The sequence below is a fragment of the Suncus etruscus genome, chromosome 20, assembly GCF_024139225.1.
Source record: "Suncus etruscus isolate mSunEtr1 chromosome 20, mSunEtr1.pri.cur, whole genome shotgun sequence".
Classification (NCBI taxonomy): domain Eukaryota; kingdom Metazoa; phylum Chordata; class Mammalia; order Eulipotyphla; family Soricidae; genus Suncus; species Suncus etruscus.
The window spans coordinates 31,932,628-31,959,438 of record NC_064867.1 but is presented as its reverse complement, the minus strand read 5'-3'; the positions used below and the strand labels follow the sequence as shown (position 1 = coordinate 31,959,438).

At 49.1% G+C, this 26,811-nt stretch overlaps 1 protein-coding gene across 1 annotated transcript in view; it reads right to left on the bottom strand.

The window, feature by feature from the left end:
• Positions 1-26,811, bottom strand: part of FGD5 (FYVE, RhoGEF and PH domain containing 5) — a 99,496-nt gene that overhangs the window by 64,398 nt on the left and 8,287 nt on the right. Inside the window, exons 2-3 of the mRNA XM_049766105.1 lie at positions 24,569-25,224; positions 22,602-24,487 (exon numbers count right to left, since the gene is read on the bottom strand). Coding sequence (XP_049622062.1) covers positions 22,602-24,487; positions 24,569-25,224 — 2,542 coding nt within the window. The remainder of the gene's footprint in view (positions 1-22,601; positions 24,488-24,568; positions 25,225-26,811) is intronic.

Here is a 26,811-nt window from a genome sequence, read left to right as displayed (position 1 = left end):
AAGACATCCTCAGTGGTTCTTGGAGGGTCCATATAATACTGGGGTTCAAACTCAGATTCCCATACATGCTCTATACTTGCCTGTCACTGTTGAGCCATCTCCCTGGCCCAAGCCTGACTTTTTAATTTTATTTATCCATTTATTTATTTGGGGGAGTACTATTAAGAAGGCCCAGAGGAGTTGGAGCAGGGGGTACAGGCTGAGATCTTTGGTTCAATCCCAAGCTTCCCCAGCCTGAGAGGTCAGGGCACCCAGATCATATGGAAAATACATCCAGATATCCCAACAATATTCAAGGAACTATACGGTTCGTTCCAGGGATCGAACCCTGGAAGGGTGCATGCTAGGCCGGTACCCCTAACAACTTACAATCTCCTGGTCCCAAGTTTAATTTTTGTTTTTTTTTAAAGTCCACATGTAAGAGATCAAATAGGGCAGTTATTTCCCTGTAAATATTGCATATTTAATATTGTAAGATTTTTTTTCTATCAAACTTAGTAACTGTGCTCTGTTTTCACCCTCCATTTTCTACAGATGCACAAAAGGTTTGCCTGAGACCTTCTATGAGACTTTGGTTCCCTGTTCCCTTCCACAGTCATTTTGAAGGTCACTGCTACAGTGAATGGGCTAGGTAGGCCCTGGCCTAGCTGAGATACTACACTGCCTCCCCCTTTTTGGGAGGTCATACCCAGCAGCGCTCAGGAGTTATCCTAGCTTTATGCTCAGAAATCGCTTCTGGAAGGCTCAGGGGACCATATGGCATGCCAGGATTCGAACCACTGACCTTCTGCATGCTAGGTAAACTCCTTACCTCCATGCTATCTCTCAGGTCCCTTGCCCCTCTTTTTTAAGGTCAGGAGCTTGCTGGGCACATCATCAGGTTCACATGTAGTTCCAGTGCCCACATGGGTTTGCTCACCTTTCACTGAGATGCTGGCACATAAACTCACCTCCCCCCCCCCCCCCCACACACACACACAGCCCAGTGGCTGCACTGTCAGTCTTGGTTTTCATGCTGCTTTGATGCAGAAAGCCCCATGAGTCACAGCTCTATGAGGGCTTCTACTCACACCTTGTTGGGGGACTGTAGAAACTGATTCAGCACCAGGGAAGGCAGATGGCCAGGCTGCCAGGCTCAACCTCAGGACTGCCAGGATCATGTGTTGCATGGCTGGGAGGGACTTGAGGATTTGAATTCCTGACCATGCACTTGCAAGATAGTACACTATGCCCCTATGTTATTCCTCCAGGCCCTAGAAATCATTTTTAATGGCTCTTTTTTTTGGAGGGGGGCATACCCGGTGATGCTCAGAGGTTACTCCTGGCTACGCGCTCAGATATCACTCTGGCTTGAGAGACCATATGGGATGCCGGAGGATTAAACTTGTGGTCCATCCTAGGTCAGCTGTGTGCGAGGCAAATGCCCTACTGATGCACCACTGCTCCAGCCCCAATTGGCTCTTTTTGTTGTTGTTGTTTATTTGTTTTGGTTTTGGGGCTACACTTGGTAGTACACAGACTTACTCCATACTCCTGGTGGATTCAGGAGACCATCTGGGGTGCTGGGGATCAAGCCCTGGTCAACCACATGCAAGGCAAGCTCTCTGCCCATTGTATTATTGCACCAGCCCCTTAAGTGTCTTTGAACCAAAATGAGTTGGACACACATACATACACACGTAAATGCATACACGCATGATGCATCTCCTGGCATGTGACTTTACTTTCCAGGGAATTATCCCAATAACATTTATGTCATTTGCTGTTGCTTTTGGACCACACCAGGCGGGTAATGGCTCTGCACTCAGGAATCACTCCTGAGGTGCTCAGAGGACCAAATGGGATGCTGTGGGGTGTAGCTAATCACCTTAAGCACACACTCTGCTTTTCCTAATTCCCTTACCTTGTCTTCCCTAAACACAGAAGCACACACCCTGTTGTAACCCCCTCTCATATCCTACCCAATTGGCTGACAAGAGTCTACATCTTACTCTCCCCTAATGTAATAAATAAAATATATTTTATATCATATATTTTATATTTAATGTATATATTTTATGTTTTATATACAATAAATAAATGAAATATAAGAAACTAAGGTTTATTATATAACCTACAATACTCTGAAGTGTCTGATGTATATTTCTTTTTATTTTATTTTTTCGGTTTTGGGTCACAACCGGCAGCGCTCAGGGGTTCCTCCTGGCTCTACGCTCAGAAATCGCTCCTGGCAGGCTCGGGGGACCATATGGGATGCCGGGATTCGAACTGCCGTCCTTCTGCATGCAAGGTAAAAGCCCTACCTCCATGCTATCTCTCCGGCCCCTGATGGATATTTCTTTGTGAGTACTCTACTTGTCTGGTCCGAGATCCAATCTTACCAGTGACTTCTACATCCAGCAACTCTGATCTCACTGGTGACTTCTATATCTTTGGATCTGACCTTCCCAGCTTCATTTACACCGGAGACTGAACCTAGGTAGGCTACATGCAAGGCAAGCACCCTATTTGCTATACAAGCTGTACACTCTGGCTTCCTCAATAACATTTAAATTTCTCCTATTGGATAGTCATATCCCACCCTTAAGGTTTGCAAAACTAGTGCCCTTTTAGGGCAGATGAGACTAAGAGACTCAGAGACAGATAGGAATTCCCATTTCCAGCCAGGATGAGAGAAAGGCAGATCCCTCTTGGATACCAGTGCACTTTCCCCAACTTCCTGGTATTGAGGTACAATGGAAGGAAACAGGAGCTCTCCTCTCTTGGGGCTAACTAGTCCCTTTCAACAGAGCATGGTGTTAAGTCTTACCTTAATTCTTTCATTACCTTTCACAAAATCCTCCATTGCTTCGAACCAAGTGATAGGAATAATGATGCATATATGCTTTCCCAACCCCCGAAGACAAAGGCAGTGCAGCCCTGAGTGACCCTGCAGACTGGTAGTCTCTGTGGACAGAGGATAGGGAGGGCTAAGGGTACAGGGCCTCTTTGGGATGTCCCTAGTTTAGGGAGAGAGCTTTGGGGCCCTCTGGAATGTTATTGGCTTGTTTCCATGTTCTCCCTGAAATTCTGAGCCACTCTTTATAATGAGCCCCATGATTATATCTGGGGAACAGTGACCTACTTCTCTAGTCTCTTGGATGTAGAGAACAGCAACAACCCTGAGGGCCTCCCCACATGTGAGTCTTGTTATCAAAATGAGACCTGGAACTTCTTAGAGGGTATGGCAGAGGTGGCCCCATCTCCACAATGCTCTAATAATAGTCTCAGATCTGTGCTCAGGGATTACTCCTGGCACTACTCAAAGGGCAGTGAGTGCAAGGGATCAAAGCAGTTTCAGCTACATGCAAGGCCAGTGCCTGACCCATACCATCTCTCAGGTCCTGAGAGCCAGAACTTTGGAATGGAGGAGATTCCAGGGAGCCCACTGAGCTAGCAGAGTCAGAAGATAATACCTTTGGGAACATGAAACTTGGGGTGAGTGTGAAATCTCAGGGGCTGGATTGTAGTAGATAGGAGAAAGGCCTACAGAGAGAGCCAAAGGGGGCAGACTGATAGTATAGCAGGTAGCGTGTATGCTTTGCACTGTAGCAGAGCTGGGTTCAATACCTGGCAACTCATCCTGGGCCCCAACTCATACAGCCAGGAGTGATCCGTGAACACAGAGCTTGAAGCAAGGTCTGAGCACTGTCAGGTGTGGCCCAAACCTCTCCCCACCCCAATATTTAGGACCGGATAGAGGGCAACAAACAAGAGTTCAGGCTTTGCATACAAGAGGCCTCGATTTAATACAGGATCTCTGAGTACCTTCAAGAGTGATCTCTCAGCACCCCCAGGTAAGGGCCAAAAATGAAAAAACAAACCTGAAATAAATTTTTGTTTTAAAATAAATTTTAGGGGCTGGAGTGATAGCACAGCGGTAGGGCTTTTGCCTTGAATGTGGCCAACCCAGGATGAACCCAGGGTTCCATCACTGCATCCCATATGGTCGGTCTCCTGAGTCTGCCAGGAGCGATTTCTGAGTGCAGAGCTAGGAGTAACCCCTGAGTGCTGCCAGATGTGACCCAAAAACTGAAAACCAAAAACACAATTTTTTTATTTATGACTTCTTATCAGTGAATGTTCGATTTACACATCAATTATACAGGTCTATGTACCCAGAAACATGTAGTAATTCCTTAGGGGTGTGCCAGATAGATAGTACCAGAAGCAGGGCACTTAGCTTGCATGTGGCCAATTTGGGTTTGATTCCTGGCATTCCATATGGTTTCCCTGAGCCCAACCAGGAGTGATATCTGAGCACCAAGCCAGAGGTAAGTCCTGAGCAATGCTGAGTGTGGCCTCCCCCCCCCCCATTTTTTTCTGAGCATAAAAAGGTGTCAAGATAAAAATTAATTGAAGCAGCTTTGCCTGAGAAGCTCTTTGAGGCCCATTGAGCCTTATGAGCTCTCACAGGCAGAACCTATTCTGACTGGAGTCAAGACAATTCAGATCACGAGAAAGATGTGACTTGCCTGTGTTGATGGGGGGCTCCAGGGCTTTGGGGAACACAGAACAGCAGCCACCTGGAGGGCCAGGACTTCAAACAAAACAAATCAGCCTGCAGCTGTGGATGCCAGAGGCCTACTCACCCACAATCTGCTGGCAGAGGCCTAACCCACAAGACACTTCGGCTTTGGTCTTGTGACATTAAGCAGAGTCTCCTTACCCGGACCCTGGACTTCTGAGCTATACAACTGGGATATAAGTAAGAGAAGCAGTATTGCTTAAAACTACTCAGTTGTGTTAACTTGCTACGGAGGCATCAGAAAACTAATGAGTCTATCAGCACAGAACAGTCCCTGGAAATTACTACCTTTGTGGCGATGTATATCAAGGGTTAGGGCTCACGTGTTGCACATGCAATGCCCCAGTTTCATCCCTGGGAATGCATGAACCCTCCAGCTATAGTCCTGCAGTCCCTTAAGCATCCCTGGGGGTAGCCCCAGGTGGCCCCCAGTTTTGCCTTTCCTGAGTAAAACTACAAGGCAGAGCTTCCCAATTCAGTTAGCCAAGTCTTGCTGGGAGTAGATCTTGAGTCCCCTGAGTATGCCTGAGAGCCCCTCCCTGAATAAGCGATCGGTCCCCCAACACTTGATTCTGCTAGTAGGAAAATGAAGGCCTAAAAAGTGGGGCACAATAGAGCCAGAGGGATAGCACAGTGGTAGGGCGTTTGATTTGCATGCAGCCAATCCAGGACAGACGGTGGTTCAATTTCCGGCATCCCATATGGTCCTCCGAGTCTGCCAGGGATGGTTTATGAGTGCAGAGCCAGGAGTAACTCCTCAGCACTGCCAGGTGTTACACAAAAACAAACAAACAAACAAAAAAAAGTGAGGTACAATAAAAAGGTTGCACAGAGGGCCAGAGAGATACTACAGAAGTAGTAGAGTGCTTGCTTTGCACACAGCCAAGCTGGGTTTGATCCCCAGCATCCCATATGGTCCCCCGAGACCACCAGGAATGATTCCTGAGTACAAAGCCAGGAGTAACACCTGAGCACCATTGTGTGTGCACCCCCTGCAAAAAAAAAAAAATTGAATAGAGGTGGGGAGTTCAAAAGCCCACCTATTCTGGATCAGTTTTTGCTCCCAGTAGGAGACCCAGGGCTCCAAGCAAATGGTGATCACAAGGCAGTCATTTGTGAATGGCCAGAATCAATCGCTTCAGACAAGGTGACCCCAAGAACCTTGCCTTGACTCAGAGGGAGAAAATCCAGACAGGGCAGAGCTGAGCTTCATTTCTGCAGCTCCCGGCTGCAGTTCAGGACAAAGAGCCTTAGATGGAAGGGACAAGGCAGGATCTGGAAGAATATTGCCTCCTGAAGTTAGGCCCAGCCATGCCACTTGAATACATTTCCCTCTAGCTATTAGGCCTAATCGGCCTATTCAAAGGAAACTAATGCAGGCCTGTCACTGAGGTCTCCCCCATTAGAAGCCAGGAGAATGGACACCTGGGGGGTTGAGTAGTGGCCAGGCCAGGGATAATTGGGGGGCAGCCCAGCACCCAGCCACAGAAGACATTGTTAGAGCCACACCTTCTCTGTGCAGGGGAGGGAAGGGGTGTGAGTGATGGGGGAGTGTGTGTGTGTGTGTGTGTGTGTGTGTGTGTGTGTGTGTGTGTGTGTGAGGGTTTCATGCAATTCCAGATCACTTTCTTGGAGACTGAAAAAGGGGGCAGGGAGGTCTCCCCAAGGCTGCCAAGAGACCCTGAAGCCCAGCCTGCAGGCTCAATTCTGCACCCACTCTTACTTCGAAAAAGCAGAAGCTGCTGGCCTTGAGCTCTCACCTTCCACACCTCATCCCCCCTCACCCCCCAGCTCAGGGTTGTGGCTCTAATCTGTTTAGGTCTTCCTTGCCTTGCAAAACACACGTTTTATTTTCAGGCCCATGTCTTTTGCCCTTTGGGTCAGGCTCAAGGTGGCAAGGTGACCTTGAATGAGAGAAGCCTCACCACCACCTTGGCTGCTCTGTGGATGCTGCCAGAACACAGACCATTTTCTCCTAAATGAACAACCATCCACAATGTATGCGTCTGCTCCCCCAGATCCCCACCAATCAGAGCCCCATCTGTGACCGCCAGCTCCTAATCCTGGAGTCTACAGAAACTGCCTAGGGATCTGTCTCAGTCTCCTCCCTTATTCACAAGGGAATGCATTTCAAGACCCTCTGAAACCAGGAACTGTGGGGACCCCTGGCTCTACACGAACTTTTCCTGTACACACACACACACACACACACACACACACACACACACACACACACACACACACACACACACACACACTTGCTCTCGCTCAAGATCTGACAGCATGAAACATTCAGGTGTAATCTTTTATCATTGGAACCTCAGAAAACAAAGGATGGAACCATAGGGGAATGGATGTCTCAATTACATGTCTTTCTAAAAGTGGGGCTCACATATATATATATTTTCCAGTGTCAGGGCTGACAGAGATGGAGCCTGAGCCAATGGGAAAGGAAGAAAGGAGCTGGGGCAGTGGTGCATAGGGTACAGGAAGGGGTAGGGCAGAGCCTGGGAGAACCCCTCCTTTCTGGCATGTCACCATGATGTCATCAGCATGATGTGACCATGATGTCACCAACCAACAAGGTCTCCTGCTCCTGAGGAGAGAGAGGGCACAGACAGGCTCAGAGCTAGGCAGTCCCATGCAAACACCTTTCTCCTCAGGATCCCCAAGTGCTGCTCCAAGACTCAGTTTCCCCACCTATAAAACAGATCAGATGCCAGCATCACTTTCCTAAACACTCTCTTGAATCCTGGAGCCTCTCTTGTTCCTCCTATTGAGATGACTCATCACCGTGGCCCAGCCCCCAAATAAAGTCTGACTTCTCAGAGGTCATCACTAGTCACAAGCTGCTCAGGCTCCTGGCACTCCTTCTCAGAAGCTCCTAGAACTGTCTGCCCTGTGACAGAACACTTATCAATATGGCATTTATTTTTTTTAATTAATTTATTTTGTTTTTGTTTTTGTTTTTGTTTTTGTGTCACACCCAACAGTGCTCAGGGGTTACTCCTGGCTCTATGCTCAGAAATTGCCCCTGGCAGGCACGGGGGACCATATGGGATGCTGGGATTCGAACCACTGACCTTCTGCATGCAAGGCAAACACCTTACCTCCATGCTATCTTTCCAGCCCCATCAATGTGGCATTTAGATGAAGAATGGTGCAGTAGGGATATTTTGCCTGAGTGCAGAGAGGCCCATGGCTACCTGACCACACACACACCTAGGACTCTGGCATCCGAGCACTGACAGAGCTTGGCAAGAATCTGGTAGGAGTGCAGAAGGCGGCCATGAGGAGAAGGGATCCCCTCTTAGATGACACAGAGCTCTGGGACCTCCAGAGCAGCCCCTGGATACCCTGCCCTGGGCCTCTGAGAGCTGGGACACAGGTCTACGGTAGAAATGGGGACCAAGTGACATGGGCATCATTCTGGGGTCTTGCCTTCTGGGATCTGAGAAGCATTAAGCTTTCTATTCTGGGTGCTGTTCAATGTACTGAGAGCCCCCGTTTTCTGTCTTTACTGTTCTCCTTGTTCCTCCTCTATGATTGTGGCTAGCAGGTGTTTATTTAGAGGGTTCTGGGACCCAGTTTTCTCCTGTGCAAATGGGATAGGGGTCAGGCAGGTGTCGTGCTCTCTGAAACCTCGCTCCCAACCTGTGAGGTACAGAGTGGGTCATAGAGAGACCCACAGTTTCAAGACCCCTTAATGCCAATGTCACCTGGCTTCTTGGATGGAGACCCAGGACCTCTTGGAATATAAAACCAGATTTTGGATACTGGAAGTGGGAGATGTCAAGTGGAAGCTCCTAGTCCCAAAGGTGGAGCAGACGCCCTAATTTCGACCCCTGAGTCAGGGCACAGTTGACTCACCCTGGGCTCCTGGCCCAGCCTTGACCCCTGGCCTCAGGCTGGCTAGGAAACTTGGCAGCAGCCCAGGAACCTCCCTGGAAACCAAATGCTACATCTACAGGAGCTTCCCGGGAGGGGAGGAAAAGGTCCAGAACAATCCCTGATGTATGACGTCACCTTCTTTCTATGTTATCACCCCAAACAGCTCCCGCTCCAGGTATGGCCCAGACCTGCCACACCCTAGTCTACCCCAGCACCTCCAACCCAGTTCTTCATTCCATAGTCCCTGAGGGATAGTTGGGTCTTGAGGCTGAATAGCCACAAGCTAGCCTGGGGTCCTTGGAAAGCATCTATTCTGATACCCATCCTGCCCTCTGCCATCTTTCCTTGGCCTTTTCCAAAGTCTCAGTGATGGGGGTTAGACAGTCTTTTCCTCTTGGTCCTATCAATCACAGGAGGTAGAACCCTAAAATGCATCAAGATAACCCCCAAATAACCTGCTTTCATGCCTTATTCTTACCTGTCGATCCCCTTTAGCCCCATTTTAGAGCAAGAAATTTGAGGTTCCATTTAAGAACATGCCTCACCCTGGCCTAATCCAGACATAGAACAGCCTGGCCGACTATTTCATTCACCCAGGTCTTTGCTTACTTTCTGCCTCTAACTTGAGGGGAGCGTGTCTCCTTCACACAGACTGAAAGAGCCAAGACAGCAAGTGGCAGAAACTACTTTTCTCCACTTCCTCTAACTTCATCTGACACTGGGGCCCTGGCAGAGACCAAGAAAGATTTACAGACTGGACAGTATGAGGTAAATTGAGGCCTTTGAAATAGTTCCCATGTGTATCAAATAGTTCTCATTTCTATCTGAATTATTTTCTCTTGGTCTTGTTTGCGTATTGCCTTTCATCTGCCTTTTTCCCCTTCCTCTGGGGAAGGGCTTTGATTGGATCTCAATACATGGGAGGCAGGAAGGAGAGCTTAGCAGTGAGTTGTCATCCAGCTTGTGGTTCAGTGTGGTGGAGCAACTGGCTTATGTGTGACCAGCTAGCAGTGTGAGTTTTCTTGCCTGCTATAACCTTCATATCTGTGTGGATTACTTACTGTGGGAAATTGCTACCGAACCAGCTTCTCCTGTCCATCCCGGATAGAGGTTATAGAATCTTCCTTTCCCTTCTAGGAATGGTGGCATAACCAAACTGCAACCCAACCACCCAAAGAAAATTATTACAGACATGACAAATAGCTTTTAGTGGAAGAAGCCAGCTCAGATTCTACATGATGGGGTGAGATTTCCAAACCACCCCCTTCACAGACTTTCAGGTCCTGTGGGCAAGAACCAACAGATTTCCTGGGCCACAGATGCTTCGACTCAGCTGTATCATTATTGTGGGGGTTAATGTGAGATCTTAGATCTCACAACATTTTCTTGAGGTCAAGCCTTCATTTTTCCCTTTATGGATAAGGTCCTCAAAGCACAGAGAGGCTCAGTCATTTGCCCTAAGACACACAGCTAAAAACAACCAGGGATGGTATGTGAGTCCAGTGCTCGAATCCTGGAAAACACATCTTCACTCTGCTTTATCCAACCCTGCTGCTTTATCCAACACACACACACACACACACACACACACACACACACACACACACACAGTATGCACACACACTTTACCCACATGGAACCCAAAATAAGTGGATTCCAGAAAGTTACATAGACTGGAAATTGGGCAAGAGATTATACTTGGCTACTGCAAGAGAACATGGTGGTGATCACATCTGCTTTCTGCATCAGGTGCCAAATAAGTGATGCATTTGGAAGGATCCTGCCTCCATAACTGAAAGATGGAGGTGAGCAAGCATGGAAGCGCAGAGAGGACCTATCTCTTATCTCTGTTGGTTCCAACGGGTGGGCCTAGATCCAAGGGACTAGCCCTCCATTCTACCCCTGACCTCCCCCACCCAGCCAGTCACACCTCCATGGACGTTTACATAGAGACCTAACAAGACATAATAAGAATCCAGTTCTCGGGGCCGGAGAGATAGCATGGAGGTAAGGCGTTTGCCTTTCATGCAGGAGGTCATCGGTTCGAATCCCGGCGCCCCATATGGTCCCCTGTGCCTGCCAGGAGCAATTTCTGAGCCTGGAGCCAGGAATAACCCCTGAGCACTGCCAGGTGTGACCCAAAAACCAAAAAAAAAAAAAAAAGAATCCAGTTCTCAGAATAAATATAAAGTCAGGGAGAGAATAAATAGGCCAACAATAGCCAGCAGGACCCTAGGCTTCCCAAGCACTGCTGGGGGACCCACAACAACAAATACAATAATTAATTTTTAATAAAGTACATTTAAAATATAAACTAGGATCCTTCCCGGGGCTGCCTCATCTGGGCAACCTCCTGCTCAGTGCTCAGAAAGATGCGGGGCAGGCAACACAGTTGTTTTTTTTTTTTTTTGTTTGTTTGTTTTTTGTTTTTGTTTTTGGGCCACACCCGGAGATGCTCAGGGGTTACTCCTGGCTGTCTGCTCAGAAATAGCTCCTGGCAGGCACGGGGGACCATATGGGACACCGGGATTCGAACCAATCACCTTAGGTCCTGGATCGGCTGATTGCAAGGCAAACGCAGCTGTGCTATCTCTCCGGGCCCAGGCAACACAGTTGTACAATCACTTTTCTCTGTCTCTAGTGGCACCTTCAGGTCTGGGACTGGCACCTTCCTATCATTTTGAGTGAACAGGGGAAGAGGCTGGATTCCTTACTATGGCATCTTATGTAGCAGAAACCACACCACCAATCGCTTCCTTTTGACTCTAGTCAAAAATGCCTGCCAAGAGGAGTGCAGTTAGGACAGAGAAGGGACCACTGTGACAGTCATAGTTATAAATGATCATTCTAGGGGCCGGGCGGTGGCACTAGAGGTAAGGTGCCTGCCTTGCCTGCGCTAGCCTTGGACGGACCATGATTCGATCCCCCGGCGTCCCATATGGTCCCCCAAGCCAGGAGCAACTTCTGAGCTCATTGCCAGGAGTAACCCCTGAGCTTTATCAGGTGTGGCCCAAAAAAAAAAAAACAAAACAAAACAAAACAAAAAAGATCATTCTAGACAAGAACTGGGTTGCTGAAAGGAGGTAAAATTATATGCATGATATCCAGCTAGTAACAAGTGGGAAAAAAATGGAAGAGAGAGACAGAGACAGAGATACAGAGAGAGAAAGAAAAATCTCTGCCATAGAGGCAGGCAGGGGTGGGCGAGCAGGAGGAAAAGAGGACAACTGGGGGACACAAGTAGTGAGACATGGGCACTGGTGAACAGATACCTATTGGACATTGTATGAGTAAAATTTAATCAAGAACAATTTTGTAGCTGTGTATCTCAGTGTGGTTCAATTTAAAAAAATCATAACAAATATACTCCCTCAGTGCTCCGATTTCCTGACAGGTTCAAGTCCCGGAAACCTCAAGAAAATGCTCAGGGGTCCTCCACATTTGTTTAGTTACTGGCCAGAGAGTGTAGCAGCAGACTTGCCTAGCTCAGAGTAACAAAACAGAACAGGAGAACCTAACTTGTGTGTGTCTGTGTGTGTGTGTGTGTGTGTGTGTGTGTGTGTGTGTGTGTTGCTTCCTTAATGAGAATCATGCAAGCCAGCCTGAAACTTCAAGTTCATGGGTCAAGCCTTGACCTGGAGAAACTTCCCTTGGGCTCTCTCCAGGGCTCCAGCCCAAGCACATGGCTGCAGAGAATGGATCTGTTTACATAGAGACCAGCCACATCATCCCCCAAACAACCTTTTCCTTGAGCCAGCTGCCTTGCAGGAAAACCGCCAAAGACATAGGCCCCCAGGGGCCGGGGAAGCTCAATGACTTTCAGAGCAAACTCGGAGCTGTCCAGCCGCATGATGGACAGTAAGCAGGGATGATAAGGTTCCCCCAGCAGCCTTGCTGGCCTCACCAGGTGATCCCAGGAAACTTTAGCCTCCTGACTGGTGCATCCTTTTCATCTTACTGCACAATTCCCTCTCACTTTCATGCCATCCTGGGGCAGGTCAGTGACGGGTAGTCCCCTGGGTCCATTCTGAGAGCCAGTGATAAGAACTCTATAGAGGGGACAGACTGAACAGGCATTTGCTACATGGAAAGGTCAATTTTTCTGAGTTCCCTGGCTTCCAGCTCTGACCACTTTGACAGCAGAGTGTCTGTCACATGGAATATGCAGTCTGAATATGCAGCATGTTTCCTCATGGACATCTTGGTTCAGGCTCCAGAGGACTAGCAGTCCCTACCCTAAGGCTCATGCAGATGAAGAGGACTTTGCTGGAAGGGGAGGCTTCCAGATTGTTCGGGGGGGGGGGGGGGGAACCTGACTTCTGGGAGACACTTGAGATGGGTCAAACCTGAGCCTGACTTTGAGAAAGAATCATTGTGTCCAGATGGCACTCAGAGTCCCTCATGGCACAATGAATATATAAATATGAGAAAGTAGGTTGGGGTCAGGCAGAATATTGGGTATCTGGGCAGATGGCATCTATATGGCCCCCCTGGAAAGTGGGGGCTTCAGGTATGGACCAGGTAGGCAGAGGTTAGTAGGCAGAGGTAGGGAAGGTAGGACACAAAGTCCTGGGCAGTGGGGTCCTGGTCTTTGTTGGTGGGGTACTGGCCAGCGGGGTTCCAGCTATGGGGCTGAGGACCAACAGGGATACTATGATCTGCCTCTGCTGCCCTCTGTCCCCTTTCTCTTTCATATAGTCTTCTACCAATTTTTAAAAGCCACAGTTGCTTTTCAATAAAAGAACCAACAATGGACAGGAGTGATAACAGAGCAGGAAGGGAGATTGCCTTGCATAGAGCCAATCCAGGTTCAAATGCCAGCACCCCACATGGTCCTCTGAGCACCACCAGGTCTGATCCATGAATGCAGAGGCAGGAGTCAGCCCTGAGCACTGCTGGGTGGAGCCCCCTAAACCAAAACCCAAAAAAAACTGGCAGGGGAAAAGGCCCAACAAAGCATAATAAGATACTGGTCCTTAAAATAAGTGAGGTCAGGAGGATAGTAAAGTGGTTCAATTCCCAGCACCAGTGGGTATGACCCTTGAGGCCTCCTACTCAGCTGAGGTGTTCCTGGAACCTACACACACCACAGGGTCCAAGCAGTACCCTGTCTTGGCTGGCTGAGAGTGGCTGGCAGGATCCTTGGGGAACTCACAACAACCCAATACAATGATTTAAAAAATGTAAGTAAGGGGCTGAAGAGAAAGCATGGAGGTAAGGTGTTTGTCTTTCATGCAGAGGGTCATTGGTTTGAATCCCGCATCCCATATGGTCCTCCGAGCCTGCCAGGAGCAATTTCTGAGCCTGGAGCCAGGAGTAACCCCTGAGCTGAAAGGTGTGACCCAAAAGACAAAAAAAAAAAAATGTTAATAAAATTAATTTAAAATAAAAATGCTTTGCAAGCAGCCGGTTCACAGTGGACAGTGGTTCGAATTCAGGCATCCCATAATCCCATATGGTCCCCTGTGCCTGCCAGGAGCAATTTTCTGAGGGAAGAGCCAAGAGTAATCCCTTGAGCACCACTGGGTGTGACCCCAAATCCAAAAACAAACAAACAAATAAAAAAATAAAACTGAAAGGCTATGCCCAGCCATAAAAGGCAAATGCGGGCACTCATTTAGGGTAATCTAGGCCATCCAGGACTAGGATTGGAGGTTCCCTTCCACTTCATGCTTTACATTTGTAAGAAGTGGCTGACAGTCCCTGATCTCAGCATTAAAAGCGCCCTCAAGTACCCCACCTATTCTTTCATCCACAGCACCTCTCAAACATAGTATACAGCTTGCTAAAGTGATTTTCTGTGAACATTGAACTAGACTTTGGATTTGATTGAGTTTGTTGGTTTGTTTTTGGGTTTTGGGCCACACCCGGCAATGCTCAGAACTGTTTCTGCACTCAGAAATTAGTCCTGGTGGACTCGCGGGACCATATGGGATGCCAAGGATGGAATCCAGAGAGGCCGTGTGCAAGGCAAGTGCCCTACCCACTGAGCTATAGCTATGGCCCCTGGACTTTGGCTTTGAACACAGTGATGCTGAGCAGCACACAGTACCAGTTTCCAGAACTGTGGATATGCGGGTGAGCCAAGCCTGGCTGCATCTGAGCCTCCTGCTGATTAAAACCACTGGGGGTGAAAGATGCGTGTCTGGATTCTGGCACCTCCAGCCATGGCATTCACTGGTATCTTTGGATCTGCCTGGAAGCCAGGCGCCTTCCCATTATTATGCTTTGAACTCATGCGGAGCCTTCATTAAGTTTCATTCAAAAGACCTGGAAACGCCATAAAAATTATTATAATCGCGAAACCATCACCATCCCAAATGCAGGCGGCGGCTGAGTGCTTGTTGAAATTGACGGATGAGAACATCCAGTTTTTAATTTTCTGACTTAAAATAAGACCATCTGCAGCTGTTTCTTTTAGCAATAATTTTTAATTAAATGCAATAAAATGTACAGGGAAGGACCCTAATAAGAAAAGCGTGCCGAGAACACATTCTTTGTTAATGTGACTGGCAGGATATAAGGACTTCCCCCCACCTAACTCCACTGCAATTTTTTTCTCCCTTTTCAGAGCTAGAAGGTAGACACATACACACACACAAAAAAAAATAATCCTGATTAAGTGTTAATCATAATGTGGTTTTCCTTCATAAAATCAGGGCCTCTCCCCCAGCAGGAGGTGGGGAAATAATTCTCGCTAATAGAAAATGGTCTCACTGCACGAGCTCTTTGGTGAGATGTCAGCGGCAGGTCTCCCCAGCCAGCTGAGCCCCAGAAAAGGAGGGGGAAATATGTGTGGTGAATCTGGACCGTGCTGAGGTCTTGCTCTCCTGCAAACCCTGCAGAGAAGTCAGCTGAAGAGGAAAAACTCACTATTTCATGCATTCCTGCAGCAAGGGTTTAAGTTTAAGAAGTCTGGGGTCTACTGGGGTGGAGGGGCACTGTGATCCCAGGAGATGTTAAAGAGAGCCTCAATGGGCACAAACAGTCGACTATGCAGAGCAGGTATTACAGGCAGAGATATTACAGACCTCTCCAAGTCTACAGACAGATCTGTCTTCCAGGCTGTAATTATGCCGGAATCTTCTGAAGAGTTTTTGGGCCACACCCAGTAAGGCTCAGGGTTTACTCCTGGCTCTGCACTCAGGGATTACTCCTGGCAGTGCTCAGGGGACCATATGGAAAACGAGGATTAAACCCTGGTCAGCTGTGTGCAAGGCAAATAAATACCTTATCCAGTGTAGGGTCTGTCCCCCAGGAAGTTTCATTCTTCCCCCATTAAAAACAATGCTGCTGTTTTTCTTTGGGTGTACAAGTTCCTTTCTCTCCTACTGCCTCTGGTAGACCCTTAATATGCCTGCAAGAGTTATCTGAGACTGGAAGTTATGGCTTCCTTCCTCTGGATTTAGTTCTGTGGTTCTGGGCATTGTGGGTTCTCAGTCTGTTATATCCTCCAACAATGGGAGATGGACCACTACCTCACCCCTTCATTCATTCATTCCCAGAAGGAAACTGACACATACAGCTTAAGGGGGCAGAAGCACAGATTGGCCCCAATATTTAATGACTTGGACACACCTTCTACTTCTCACATGCATACAGTAGATAATGGCCAGACCACAATACTGAGTAGGTCGACCAAGCTGTAATCTGACCATGAACAGGAATGGAAGCAGCAGCTGGATGGAGTGTCTGAAACTTCAGCATCCCCAAGCTTGTGGAAGCTCCTCGTAATAGTACCCTCTCGCCCCCAGCTGTCATTCCTAGCTGACAGGAACCACCTGCAACTCCTAATGGGTGGCAGCATGATTCCCCAGAAGAGGAATCCAATCCAGAGCTAATCCAAATCTTATTCAAATCTAGAGATCCCAGTAGGCCATAGTCACACTGGTCGCAGGAGGGTCTGAGTCCCCTGCAGTGGTTCTGGGAAGGAGGGTTACCTGGGTATCCCACTAGCAAGTCATAGGGAAGTCTGTCCAGCTTCTGAAGGGGCTCCCCAAAGGAAGAATAGCAAAAGTACCAGCCACTGGAAAGGAACAGGGAATGTCCTACATCTTCGTTGCCCAGCAGGCAAAGCCAACATTCTGATCATGTGGGAACACCCTGTCTCCCATATATATAACTGTTGGGAGACCACCAGAAATGGAAAATGTGCGGCTTTTCAGCAGAAAACAGTATGAGAGAGAGAGAGAGAGAGAGAGAGAGAGAGAGAGAGAGAGAGAGAGAGAGAGAGAGTGCACACTGGATTGAGAATCAGAAGACTTGGGTGGCATTTTGGTCTGGCCATGCCCTCCCTAGGTGACAGAATCCATTTGCTCACATGAAGAAGGAAACTAAAGACACCAGAAGGAAAGGAGACTTCCTTACCCTCTCTGGATAATGTTCCACAGACACTGACCGTAAATCACATGGCTCAGGCAACAGTAAAATCAGGCTTCAACAGAGAGTTAGAGGTCATGCCCACATCCTGCAGCTAAAGAGCCCAAGTTCATAGTCTCAGATTGACTTTGGAGACATCTTCAGCCAAAAACAAGTAGAGAACAGTTCCCCCTTTTACCCACCTCTGCTATCAAATTCACATCCCATCTTCACTCTCTGTAGCATCGATCCCATCACAGAGTAGCTCAGTGTATAGGCACATGAGGCCTTCACTGGGCTGGATGAACTCATTGGGTCTTAGAGACAATGTGGTGTGTGTGTGTGTGTGTGTGTGTGTGTGTGTGTGTGTGTACTATTATCATCACATCACCTGCAAAGAGTTATTGATTCCCAGCCTCCCAGAGAGTGAGGCATAGCTCTCTGCAAATGTAACACCAGGTAGCTGGGCTCAGAAATTTGAGGGTGCTGATGGCCAGACTGCAGTGACTTCATCTGCCTGCATGAGGGTCCCCTCAAAGGCATCCACACCAAGAGGCACTAATACGCCGACATGGCAGCACTGCAGTGTGCATTCACCATTTAAGGGTGAACTGCCAATGGTACAAGCCAGCATTCCTATGTTGATCCACGGAGAGGAAAGAAGCGGAAGGACATCCGGACAACCCAGTGACAACAACACTACCATCAACTTGTCTCTGTTCAAAGTGAAAGGCTGGTCTGGAGCAACCAGGGGCTTGGGGCTGAACTGTTACATGAGATGAAGTAATGATGGCAGACACACTTCACCAGATGAGAAAGGTGACAGGGAGTGAAATAGGGCACCTAGGACAAACCCATCCACAGAGAGGTTTGCATTCTATGGGGGTTTCCTTTTGTTGTGGATTTTGGGTCACACCCGGCAGCGCTCAGGATTACGGGGTTACTCCTGGCTCTATGCTCAGAAATTGCTCCTGGCAGGCTCGGGGGACTATCTGGGATGCCGGAATTTGAACCACTGTCCTTCTGCATGCAAGGCAAACACCCTACCTCCATGCTATCTCTCTGGCCCCCTCAATGGGGGTTTTAAGTGGATACAAAGCACCTGCCCTCTGCTCTCCCCTGATGAGGTGCAAAATTACTGATTCCTACATGACTATCAGGCTCCTAGTATATTATCAACATATTAGGGTCCTGTAGGGCGAAGACCAACCCATTAACCAAGACTCTCAAGTTCAACTGGGAGACCTGCCTGACCACATACAACATGGTCCTGGAGAAAGAAGGATGTGGAACCAGCTCACTGCCGAAATGATTCTTTTTTGTATGAGGATCAATTGGCTGAGGTAGGTATAGGACAAGGTGTTACAAAGACTATTTGGTCATGGCATGGTACAGAAACCTTCCTTTGTGTAAATAGAGAAAATGTACATAGCTTCAATTTATACCACTAACTTTTCTAAAATAGGTTTCTAAAGCCCTATTTTTGCCACATAATCATTACATCCTGTTTTTAAGTGTTACTGGCACAATCATGCAGAGAACTTTACATAATGGCTGAATCCCACTTATATTGGGGGGCACACCCAGCAGTGTTCAGTGGCTTACTCTTGGTTCTGTGCTCAGGGATTACTCTTGGCAGTGTTTGGGGACCAGATGGGGTGCCAGAGATGGAATCTAGGGTGGCCACAAAGCAAGGCTAACACCTTACTTGTTGTGCTGTCTATCTAGCCTGCATCCTACTTTCTTCTTTATTTCTGGGCTACACCCAGGGGCACTCAGGGGTTACTCCTGGCTCTATACTCAGAAGTTATTCCTGGCACATTCGAGGGCCAAATGGGAAGTTGGGGAATCGAACCCGGGTCAGACACATACAAGGCAAATGCCCTAACTACTTCATTCTAGCCCCCTTCTTTTTTTTTTTTTTTGTACACAAAGCATCTATCATCAGAACTGTGATGATACTGTAGTGAAATGCAGTCAAGAGTCTCATTGGTGTGACTAAAATGCTACCATCTGTGTATACAAATCTCAGAGGAAGCACATGCGTAGAATAAACTTTGCCATTATCTGTTAGAGCCTGAACCACTTGCTCTGATTTCGGGGTCTCCAAGGGCTCCATGAATTCTATTAGATACTCCACTCACTCCGTGAAGGGAGGCACTTTGAGTGGAAGAAGGACTTGGATTTAAATAACATTGAATCACCCCACAAGAGAGTTAGTCCCTTTTTAGTTTTTTTTGGATCGTTCTGGTTTTTGGATCTTTCAATCAAGTGGAGGCCACTCACCTCTCTGGCTTAACACAAGAACAAGATGCTCCAGCAGCCTAGCCTGGGTAGTCTTTATCTTATTTTTTTTCTTTGTATTTTATTTTTGCAATAGTCTTCTATTTATGGTAATCAACCCCTTTTCTCATTTCCCAAAAATGCCATCAAATTCCCTTTCCCCTTCCCTGTGATGCCACAGGACAGAGCAAATATTCAGCCCTTTTGAGCTTGGCACTCTCACGCTTTTAGTTTTGGTCCTCATCAATGCTACAGTGCACCAGCATTCATGTCTGATGGAATGGGGTGCTGATGGGGGTTCTGATGAGGTGTCTGATGGAATGCTGGTTTCAAACTCTCAGCCTCCTGCCTGTTTTGCAGGCATGTCACTACTGAGCTATATCCCTGGGTCTCTTTTAGATATACTGTTAGGTCCGGGGAAAAAAAGTGGACTGATGGGAAGAAAACCAGTCAGCACTAATCTGAGTAGGGGCTGGTGAGATAGCACAGCAGAAAGGCATTTTCCTTATACTCAGCTATTCCAGAATAGATAGTGGTTCGAATCCCAGCATCCCATATGGTCTCTCATGCCTGCTAGGAATGATCTCTGAGCACAGAGCCAGAAGTAACCCCTGAGTGCTGCCGGGTGTGACCCAAAAACCAAAACCAAAAACAAAAACAAAAACAAAAAAAGGATACTCGAATTGGCACAGACAGAGCAGGCAAGCGAAGGACAGTGAATCCAGATCCAATCTGGTTAGGGAGGAGCAAATCATGACCTAGCCTTTGTCACAATATTCAAAAAAGCAGGAGCAGACTTCGAACCTGAGGTTTCCAAAGCTATGCTCTGGGCTTTCCCCGGATCCAGGATAGCTGATGTTTGTTTTGGCTTCAGTCTCTGAGACTCGAATTAAACTGAAGCAAGTTGGGGGACAGACAACTAACAGAAGGAAGAAGAAACCTCCCTACCCGCTCATCCTGCCCCGCCTGCTTCAATCCTGAAGCAACCGAGTGCCCCCAGATCAGGGTTCTCAAAGCCCCTATTCAGGAAGAAAATTAAAAAAAAAAAAATCCCAAACCAGGGCCACATCCCCATGGCTGTCTCCTGCCTCTCTCTACCCCAATGTGTCTGAAACTCCTTGCCCAGACCTGTCCCAGCCCAAAGCAGGGATTTTTCTCCCTCTTTGCTCCCATCTGTTTGATGCCAGAAAACGGAAGAAAGCCTGCCTCACTGATTGATGTCTCAAAGGATGTGGTTCCTGAACGGGAGATTTACCCCTGTCGGTCTGCTCTGTGAAATGTCTCTCGGGCACATCTAAAAGTGTCTTGCAGTCCCAGGGGGAGAGCTGGCACTCCGGAAGCAGCTCTGATGGGGGCAGCATCAGCATTTTCTTGCCCATTTTATTCTTTTCCTATCAAGTTGGTTTGGAAGAAGGGAATTCCCCCTACACTTTTTTTCTGCCCTTTAGGCAAAATATAGCATAAAGGCAAGACAGAGCTTTTGTACCCCAAGAAGGGGGGGGGGGGATGTAAACCAGAGCCCTAGGGCACTTGGCACTGCACAATCAATACAATCTGTACCTCCATGGTCCCAGATGTAATTCCTGGTGAATCCCCTGGCCCAAGGATCATGCAACACAAGCGCTGGCCCTTGTGGCACTTGTGATTTCTCCACAAAACTGCTGGGAGACCGGATGGAGGCAAATGCCTTTCCCTCTTTCTGTCTTAGTTTCCGCCTGCCTCTATAACAAACAGGCCCACGTGTTTGTAGTTCCCATCCGGCTCTGAAAGGCTTCGGGAAGAGGAAGTGAACTCACTCTCCAGGCTGAGGAGGGTAGAGCTGCAGGCATGAGGCAGGGCTAGCCAAGGGAAAGGGCTTTCCTCTCAGTCAGAAAGAAAGATCATAATAATCTTTCAGCAGCATGAGCCTCTCTAAGAGGTGCTGAGTTCCCCTGTGTCTTGAGGAAGCCCTGTTGCATTGAAGATAGGACATTAGGCACCTCCAGTTTAGCTGCAGAGTGGGACTGTGTTCCCAAGAGAAAAGCACTCAGCTAGAGCTGGGTCCCCCCGGGTCCCCCCCACCCCCAGATCCTACTGATAACAGTCAAGGCAACCACACACCCCGACAGTCTCCAAATTAAAGGGTGTTTGCACCTCTCACCAGCAAACATTCCAGAAAGAGCTCCTGAACAAACAACCTGGGCTCCACAACAGGAGAGAGAGGAGATGAGGGGGTGGGGGGAAACCATGTAAAAAATTCAAGAGGATAAACCCTAGGGGCCCAGCCAGGCCCTCACCTCTCCACCAGCAACAGCTTATGTTAATTGTAAATCGCCCTTATCTATTCATTACTGGGGAGCCCCTTGGGATTGGAGAAGGGCAGCTGTAGAAGGCTGGGTTAAGTGATTGCACAGGGAAGAAAGGAAAAGGAGGGTCTTAAAAATCACCACCCTCCTGGTTTTTTTTCTTTTATTAATTCAGAGCAAATGAGCCCAAAGAACACCAACAGCTCTACAGCTAAGTCGGCTCCACAATGTATAAGAAAAGGGAAGACATGGCGACTCTCCAAAGGGGAAGAGCAAGAGAGAGGGAGAGCTCACTCATTCTTGGGAAGGTGGGGTCCCTGAAGCCCCATTGCTGTCAGTAACTTCAGTGTTTCCTCTCACTTCTAAGGGGTGGGAAAATAAAAAATAAAATAAAATAAATAAGTCATCTCTTGAAGACTCCTATTGGGAAATTTCGCTCAGGGCACCCTTAGCGCTTTCAACTGTTTCGATAAATTGTCTTTTCTAATTCCCTTGACTCAAGTGTCTATTTACACAATCGAAAGGTCTCCATTCTCGATTTAGGGTATTTTCCTGATGGTGAAAGATATTTAGTTTGGCCAGATTCCAGCTCCTTTTATTTTTTTTTTCTGGGTGACTTTGCCAGAAGAGAGTGATAAAGTCGTCTACCTAAGAGACGTATTCCCACAAATCACGGAAATGCACAGGCCGGTTCCGTTTTCTAGGTGACATTTCACGCCCTCCGTCCCCGTACATTATTCACCCCTCATCTTTTGCAAATGATGAAATGGCAAGAAGAAATGGCATTTCATGGATGAAGCCACCAGGGGATCAGGGAAGGAAAGCGAGTGACCCTCCCAGAGCCACTGAGCCAACCTCCTTCCTGGGTAGAATCAGAGTGCCAGTTTTCTTTTCTTGTGTGTGTGTGTGTGTGTGTGTGTGTGTGTGTGTGTGTTTTGGGGGGTCAGACCTGGCAATGATCAGGGGTTACTCCTGGCTCTGCACTCAGAAATCACTCTTGGCCGACTTAGGGGACCAGATGGGATGCCGGGAATCGAACCATCATCTGTTTTGGGTTGGTTGCATGCAAGGTAAATGCCCTACTGCTGTGCTATCTCTCCAGCCCCAGAGTGCCAGCTTCCTAATATAAAGATTCCCCAACTGTACCCCATGCCTATCCCACCTCTGGGGTTCCAAGACCCTCAGCCTGGCCAGAGAAAAGAGAATTTCCACGGTACCTTTCCGAATCTGGGTCGTTGCCCTGCTGTCTGCTCTCGAAGGCATTGAAACTGCTCATATCCACGTAGCCATCATTTTCGTTGGCGGTAGACAGGGCTCTGCTCTGGTCCTCAAACAGCTTGGTGAATGTGCCAGGCCTTGCTGGCCTCCGGGGTGGAATCTGGATATTCTCATAATCGGAGTTCATGGCCGGGATATTCTCATAATCCGAAGTGTCAGCATTGGGGAAGGAGATGGAGCGGGGCTTGGTGAGGGGCAGGGGCAGAAAGGGGGGCCGGGAACGGTCCTCGAAGGACTCAACTCGGGACACGGTCCTGCTGAAGGGCACCCCTTTCCTCTTGCCATCCCTGCAGAAGATAAGGGATGAGGGCGAGTCACAAGCCCTCAGCTTGCCTGTTCGAGCCTTCAGCTGCGGAGAGCTGCCTAGGCTCCCTCTATCCAGGTCCAGAAGGCGGGAAGGCCCATGATAGCTGGACTCAGAGGAGGACCGGGAAGAGGGGAGGTGGACATCCATGTGCATCTTGCTCTCGGATTTCTTCTTGAAGGTCAGCGCCAGGAAACGCTTGAAGGAGGACTTCTTCTTCTTGGCTTGCTTGTCTGAGGGATCTGTTTCCAGCAGGAGTGAAGGGGAGCTCTTGGTGATGGGTTTCTTGGTGATACAGGCCAGATCGAAGGGTGGTGGGATGTCAACCACAGATGACGGGGTGGAGGTGCCACTGGAGGAGAGGTGGTTTCTCTGGGAGAAGCTGCCCGAGGAGCCGATGACACAGGGCAGTGACAGATTGTCCTCCTTCCTCTGCATCCAGCGTTCGTCCAGGCTGCAGCCCTCTGGCTCCCGATAGGCCGCGAAGGGCAGCTCCCGGCCTTCTACAGAGAACGAGCGTGGGTAGAGAGTGAAGGCCCTGGGTTTGGCGGGCAAGGCCCTGTTCACTTCTGGTAGCTGTGGCTTCCCCTCTGAGGCTAGGACAGACTTCGGGGGCTCCTCAGGGCCACCACGAAGGCCCAGGGCAGCCTCGGGCCCTGATTCTTCGGGGACAGTTTCTGGGACACCACCGGCTAGCTTTCCAGAGTGGGGCCTGGCCCTTGTCATGATGTTCTTCCTATCAAGGGGAACCAGGCTGCCTTCCATGTCTGAGTTCACATCTTCTCTCCCACTCAGGGACTCGACCCAGGCCCCGGGTTTCTCTTCTGCTCCAGGGTCGAGAACCCCCATCTCGTAGGGGTTGGTGAGAGAGTCATCAATGAGCACCACATCAGGGACCAGGGGGCCCTCCTCGGCATCTCCCTGCAAGGAGGCACACCCAGGGCTGGCCACAATGGGGTCCTGCTCTGCTCCATCCACACCCACCGCTGCTGCCTCCTGCTCCTCCAGGCCGAGGCCTTCTGCCTGTGGGGATGTCAGGGAGTAGCCATTACTGCAGAAGGATGTGCTCTCCGTGGGGAGGAACTGGTAGGGGCTTCCGGACAGCATGTTCTCCATATCTTCCAGACCTTCATTCTCGTAAGGGATGATCTGGCAGCTGTCCTCTGCAGTCTCCTCTTCTGGGGGGGCCTCGCTTCCCTGGGGCTCTTCTCCCACATCCTGGGGGCTGACCCCGCTGGCTGGTGCTACTGGGTCCTGTTTTTCCTCCTGATCATTCTGCTGGTCTCTGACAGGCGCCTCTTCACACTCCTGCTCCTCAGACACAGGGGGGTTATCTGTGGCCGTGTCTACATCCTCTGCTGGGGGGCTGGGGGGCTCCTCAGTCTCCCCTTCAGGCAGGCTGTGAGAATCCACACACTCTAGCAGTTCTGATTCTGTGTCCACATGGCCTTCCTCCTCTTCCTCCTCCTGTCCCTCCTCCTTCTCTTTGGGCTTCTGTTCCTGTTCTTCTTCCTCCTCCTCCTTCTCCTCCTCCTCCTCCTCTTCCTGCTGCTCTTCTTCCAGGGGTATCTCTGGGGGCTGTGTTTCCTCTGTGGGGGCTACCAGAGCCTCTGCATGGTTATAAGTGAGACCATCACCTTGAAACTCATCCCCATCCTGAGCATCCCATTGCTCTCGGGGCTGCTGGCTGTGTTGTTCCTCTACCAGCTGTTCCTCTGCACTGGGCCCATATGGGCCATCGACTTCTTCAGCAGGGACCGAGCCTTCACCATAATCATCCTCTTCTTCCAGAAGCTCATCCTTAGCACTGTTGTCCCCAGCCGTCTCTGTGGCTTCAGGGTCACTCTCCTCTCCCCCAGTGGGACAGGGAGGCATCTCCTCTGCATTCTCTGAAGGGTCCTCCTCCTGGGGTTCGCTGTCTCCGAGTGGGGTCTCAGGGACCACAATGTAGTCCCCATCGGCCTCAGCCTCAGCATGTTCTGAGTCTGGCTGGTGCTCCTCAAACAGGTCTCGATCCACACACAGCAACTTCCCGTTGCTGCATTTGTTCAAGCTGCCGATCACGTACACGCTGGCCCGCCACTCGTGGGGAGCCGCCAGCCTGGGCTTTGGGGCGATGGGGGGCTTCGGGCCCCGGGACATGGAGTTGGGGCTGTGAAGACCCTCGGGCCGGGGCGATGAAGGAAACTTGGGTGGTGTCGCAGAAGTGAAGGAACTGGAGGACTTGGGCTTGGGAGCAACGGGTGGTTTTGGCGAATCTGAGGGGTAAAAAGAAGGGAAAGGAAAGGGGAGTTAATTAACTCTGTCAGTTACCTACCTATCATTTTCCTCCATCTTGTTGTTTGGTTTGGTTTTAGGGCAGTGCTCAGAACTTGAGCTCAAAGTCATTACTCCTGACTCTATGCTTAGGAATTACTCCCAATGGTGATATTTAGGGGGCCATATAGGGGGGTGTGGGGACCCAGGTTGGCCTCGTGAAAGCCAAACAACTTACCCATTCTCTGGCTACTACACAACCATCATTGTCATTATCATCATCATCATCATCATCATCATCATCATCATCATCATTTTGCTTGTCTTTTTGCTCATTTTGTTTTGGGGTCCCACCAATGGTGCTCAGGGCTTACTCCTGGCTCTTCACTCAGATTATTCTTCTCTTGGTGGTGCTTGGAGGAAAATATGGGATGCTGAGATAGAACTCAGGTCAGCCACACACCAGGCAAGCATCCTACCTGTTGTACTATCACTCAGGCCTTTACTGAGTGATTTTAGAGAGGACAACCAAGTTGATGGCCTCCCAGCCCATGGTCTCCTATCTTCTTAGATAATCAAGCTATCAAGTCCCACCTGAACCACCCGGGGCTTTCTCAATAAAGTTATGCCCATCCTGACACATGCCCATTTATTCAATAATATTTATAACACCTGTGTGCCAGGGATCTACTAGACAACACTAAACTAATGACCACATTCTGTGGCCAGAACTCACACTTGCCTTCCCTCTCCACACAATAATGCTAGCAGCAAAGGCCCCCAGGATCTGGAAGAAGAGAATCTCTTGTGAAGTTGGGGAGGTGGTGGTGGAGAAATTACTAGAACCACTGAAAGGCAGAGCTGGAGATTTGTGACAAGGACTCTGCAGTCATCATGCAGCAAGACAAGAGTCTAGCTAATGGTGGACATCAAGACAGCCTGGGGGAAACATGGTGGCATTTGCAAAGAGCCTCTTCTCTTTCCAGATGGCTGCTGAGGGACTCCTGAAACTGTACTCTGTGCCTTGCCTGAGTGACAAGCTGCTGGCTAGGGAGCCCCCCCCCCCTTCCAATTCTGAGAACTCTCTCTGGTTCCTGGGGTCCCCTAGAAGGGACATTTGAGCTTCCTTTCTCAGGGTGCAGAAGAGGAGACAGGGGATCTAGGTTAGTGGGCCCACATTCACGTCTTTCATGCCACATGCCACCCCCACATCTACATATCTCTCCTCTGTGCACCTTGCTCTCTGCTTCCTGTACTTGCCTCTGAGTACCTGCTCAGGAGTGAGGAATGCAGGTTTCTAGGAATGCAGCTCCGCCTGCTTCCCAAGGCCACCAGCCTCCCCACTCTGCCCTGTCTCCTTCAGTTCCATCCCCACCAAGGGCCAGGCTCAAGCCAAAGTGACCTCAAAGATCCCCTACAGAAGGAAGGGGAAAATGGAGGAGGAGGGTGGCAGTGCATCATACGCTTCACCCTGTTAAATTCAGGTTGTAGCAGTTGTCCCCCGCATCATCTCTCTAATCCAGAGCTGTCCAACAAAAACCAAGGGGGAACCCCTGATAGTTTCTCACAGTATTTTTTTTTAATCTCCA